Genomic DNA, 3,711 nt, shown 5'->3' with positions numbered 1-3,711 from the left:
CAAAAAAGACAAAATTGAATAGCTAAGTGAATTTATAACTTTCCATAGTTGGGTAATAAAAAAAGATGTAATAATTGAGTGACCAAAAAAGAAAAAAAAGGCCATAAAAAATATATTAAAAGTTAATTTGATATATACACTTGCATACATAGACGATAGATATAAATGTTATATAACCACTTCAAGGTGACGGATGAAGGCAGCACAAGCAGCGGCTCCCAACCAAGCATAAGCTTTAAAAGGAAAACAGAAAATTGATAACAGAAAGAAGAATGATTTTTTATAATATTTGGAAGGGGCAAATAGGATAAGCAGGCATCCGACTATTTCTCCTTACACAACACATAAAGAAGAAAATAAATGATAGAAACATTTATCTACCGTGACAAGTTCCCAACTAAATCCTATACACACAGACAACCGAGATGCAGAAGCCTCTCCCTGTCCTAAACGGCTAGCAAAGGGAGAAATATACGTGAACTAAACAAATAAATGAATTCATATAGACCCATCGCCTATCAAGACAACCCAGTTGGCATCATCGCAGCAACAGCTGTACCAGGGATGGCTATCCTCGCAGTTTTAACATTTGAAGCCAGGGCAGATCGACAGCACAATTATAAGAACCAAGGCAAGAACGATTCCAAACACAATCAATTTCATCTTCATGTTCTCAATCCACATCTTTCTTTTTATCTTAGTTCCCTGCTGCCTAAAATCTTGTGCCTGGAATGCAGCATCATTGTACATCCACTTAAAATGCATCATACAGTGCAACAGCATAAGAAGTATAATTGGAATTTTACATTGAGGAGAATTAAATCATTTTGAAAAAGAAAAAAGAAAAAACCAAGTTTGGTAAGGAAACAATTTCCCCATAATGCAACCTATGAAATGCAGTTTGAATAAGAGTAACCTGTGAACGAAGGTTTTCAGTTTTATCCACCAGCAACTCAATCTTCTCACCACGGTCAAGTACCTGCCAAATTGAAATGGTATTACCAAATGAAAACAACTATCATTCTATTTTATAACCCATGCTTGCTAATTATGACAACTGGTTATGCATATCTAGCCATATTTTAATGTCAAACTACATATACAACATCTACAGAGTCAGAATGCGCTTATTACCTTCTCAATATTTTCCATCATAACACCCTTGACTTCAGAAACTTGGGCCTTCACTTTGGCAAGTTTGCTGATCTCTTCAGGATGTTCCACACAATACTTCATATGCTCCTTCAATTTGGACCTATCATGTACAATGAACTAAGCACACCACCATGCAGAAGGATATAATTCTAGGAGAAGAAACTTAAGAGTGAGATATACTTAAATTCTCTATTCAGGCTCTTGGCAGTAGCAGTTGCAGCCTTCCCTCCACCGTATCTTCTGCTGAAGTCTTCCTTAATTCTTTCCAGAAATGCAATTGGAATTTGCCTGCCAGCAGATTCAACTGCAACCACACAGTAGGCTGCAGCACCAAATGTATTTGAACAAAACGAGTATGAAAATAAGCAATCATTTCTTGATTAATTTCCCATTCAAACCAGAAGTCAGCATCCAAATCTATGATTAAAATGACTATGTTTAGAAAAGGATAACTATATCTCCCTTTTTCTCTCTGAAGGCACAAACCAACAGCTTTAAATCTAGAAAACAATATGCACGAATTTGCATCAAGATGCAACCACGAAGAAAGCTAAAAAACTGCAGGCCGCTACAATTGTAAATGAGACAGTGACCTGGATATGATTGTCGATGGAAAAGATGAACATGACAAAACATGTAACGAACAATGTATAAAAAAGGCTTCCTTTTGCTTCCCAACATCAATTTTACTTTCTGCATATGAAGAATCCATTTGGTACCACAATTATTACCAGCATAGAACTCATTTGCAAGCATTGTCATTGGTGTGAATCCAGATACGCAATACATACACATGCTTGGTTAACATGAAAATGTTTAGACTCATCCCATTAATGCATTCACACCGAATATTACCTTGCCTATCAAAAGAAGAAAAGAGGAAAAACCATCCACCAAAAGATACAGTATCATATCACGCATTAACAAAGCTAATCAGATTATAATATACATCCATATGATACATCATTGTCCATTGAAACAGGACGGAAAAAGAAAACATTTATCGCAATTGCCTAATTGTGGTCAGTTGCAGTATATACTCAAAACCACAAAATAGCGGTCATAACATCCCGCTGCTCTCTATATTTAAATCCCAGAAAATTTTCTTTCTTTATAAGGAACATTACAGAACATGTTCAACGATTTGAACAATCTTGGCGTTCTTTTATTGATTCATTCCACTAAAGAGAGAACAACCAACGCAAATCTTACACGAATAAGCAAAATCAAGAGGACTAAAAACCAAGGAAATCAACAAAACTAAACAATAAAAAGGACAGCATGTCGGTATTCATATTAAAATCATTAAATAATCAATCCAAAAAGAAAAGAGTCCGGAGACCACTCCAATTTGGAAAACAAAAGGCCAAACCAATCAGATAACACGAAGATACTGATCGCAAATCGTAACCAAAAGATGAAAAGGAAAAAAAAAAAAGACATTCATACTGAATCCATTCTCAACGAGGTAATTGAAGGTGTGGCCATCGCAATTGTAGGTAAATTTGTTGTTGGAAGTAGGGAGCTTCTGGAGACATTGACCGGCAATGCTTGTGAAGTTACCGGTGAACTCGGTATACTCAGCGAGGATCACCGTGCCACGAGCCACAAAGCTGTAGATCAACGTCTGTTGCCCCATCTCTCAAAACCCTAAACCTAGAATTCAAGAACCAAAAATTCAATTTGCAAATGACAGAAAATGAAAAGAGATTAAAGGAAAGAGAGCGAAGAGTGTGGATGGGATGGGATCGGACAAGAAAATAGGATTAACGACGAAATGCTGAAATTGCGGTAAATGTAGTTAATTTTGTGAGTACTAAATATTTTCTGCAATTAAAATTAAAATTAAAAAGTTACATATTTAGAAATAAAATGGGATAGGAGAGGAGTGGAGGTGGAGGAAATATTTCAAAGCTGAAGAAGTTGTAGACTCTGAGATTTTGGTTCTTCTCTTTGGGAGGGATTTTAAAAACTAGCGACTAGGCCTCACCTTGGGCCATTACTGAAGCTCTCTACACCCACCTCTGGATTAGGAAAAACTATTAAGCAACTTGCCCAAAAAGTTTGCTCCATCCAGCCTCGAGCTTCAATATTAGTTTATATTAAATTACTTTTATATATTATACGAAAATTAAATGTATAATACATTAATTAAATAAAACTGGTGGGAAAAATGTAAACACTCTAAAGGAACCTACTCGCCTTAGACTAAGGGTGGGTTTGGATGGATGATTAGGTGCGGTGCAGTGCGTTTAGTTTATTTTTTGTCTCACGCTATAGTATCTAATCTCACCGCCACCGCTGTTTTTACACTAACCGCGGGTAAACGCACCACCCATATAACCCTAAGAAAGCTCAGTTTCTTCACCAACCCCATCATGAGCCATGAAGCTATTATATTGAAGCTGTCAAGGGTTTAGGAACCCTTAAGTAATTCATGCTTTGGTTGCCTCTAAAGATCTCAATATTGTTTTCTTAAGCCAAACTCTCTCAACATTATCCAAAACTATTTAAATCTAAATTTATTAATTATACCATACTTATTATATTATTTAT

At 36.1% G+C, this 3,711-nt stretch overlaps 1 protein-coding gene across 3 annotated transcripts; it reads right to left on the bottom strand.

Annotated features, from left to right (window-relative positions):
• Positions 1–254: 254 nt before the first annotated feature.
• On the bottom strand, positions 255–3,282 carry LOC105777315 (putative vesicle-associated membrane protein 726). Of its 3 annotated transcripts, none has more exons than XM_012600517.2 (6): positions 3,146–3,282; positions 2,605–2,811; positions 1,336–1,477; positions 1,135–1,255; positions 917–979; positions 255–726 (listed from the first exon to the last, which is right to left on the bottom strand). In XM_012600517.2, exons 2-6 carry the CDS (start codon positions 2,792–2,794, stop codon positions 583–585), a joined length of 660 nt encoding a protein of 219 aa, XP_012455971.1. In that variant the 5' UTR covers positions 2,795–2,811; positions 3,146–3,282; the 3' UTR covers positions 255–582. The 3 variants fall into 3 exon arrangements, with proteins under 3 accessions (XP_012455971.1, XP_012455974.1, XP_012455970.1); XM_012600520.2 differs by having other exon boundaries at positions 3,013–3,152; XM_012600516.2 differs by lacking the exon at positions 3,146–3,282 and adding an exon at positions 2,910–3,125.
• Positions 3,283–3,711: the final 429 nt, after the last annotated feature.

The sequence above is a fragment of the Gossypium raimondii genome, chromosome 10 (assembly GCF_025698545.1).
Source record: "Gossypium raimondii isolate GPD5lz chromosome 10, ASM2569854v1, whole genome shotgun sequence".
In the NCBI taxonomy this organism is placed as follows: domain Eukaryota; kingdom Viridiplantae; phylum Streptophyta; class Magnoliopsida; order Malvales; family Malvaceae; genus Gossypium; species Gossypium raimondii.
This window is presented reverse-complemented; position numbering and strand designations above follow the sequence as displayed.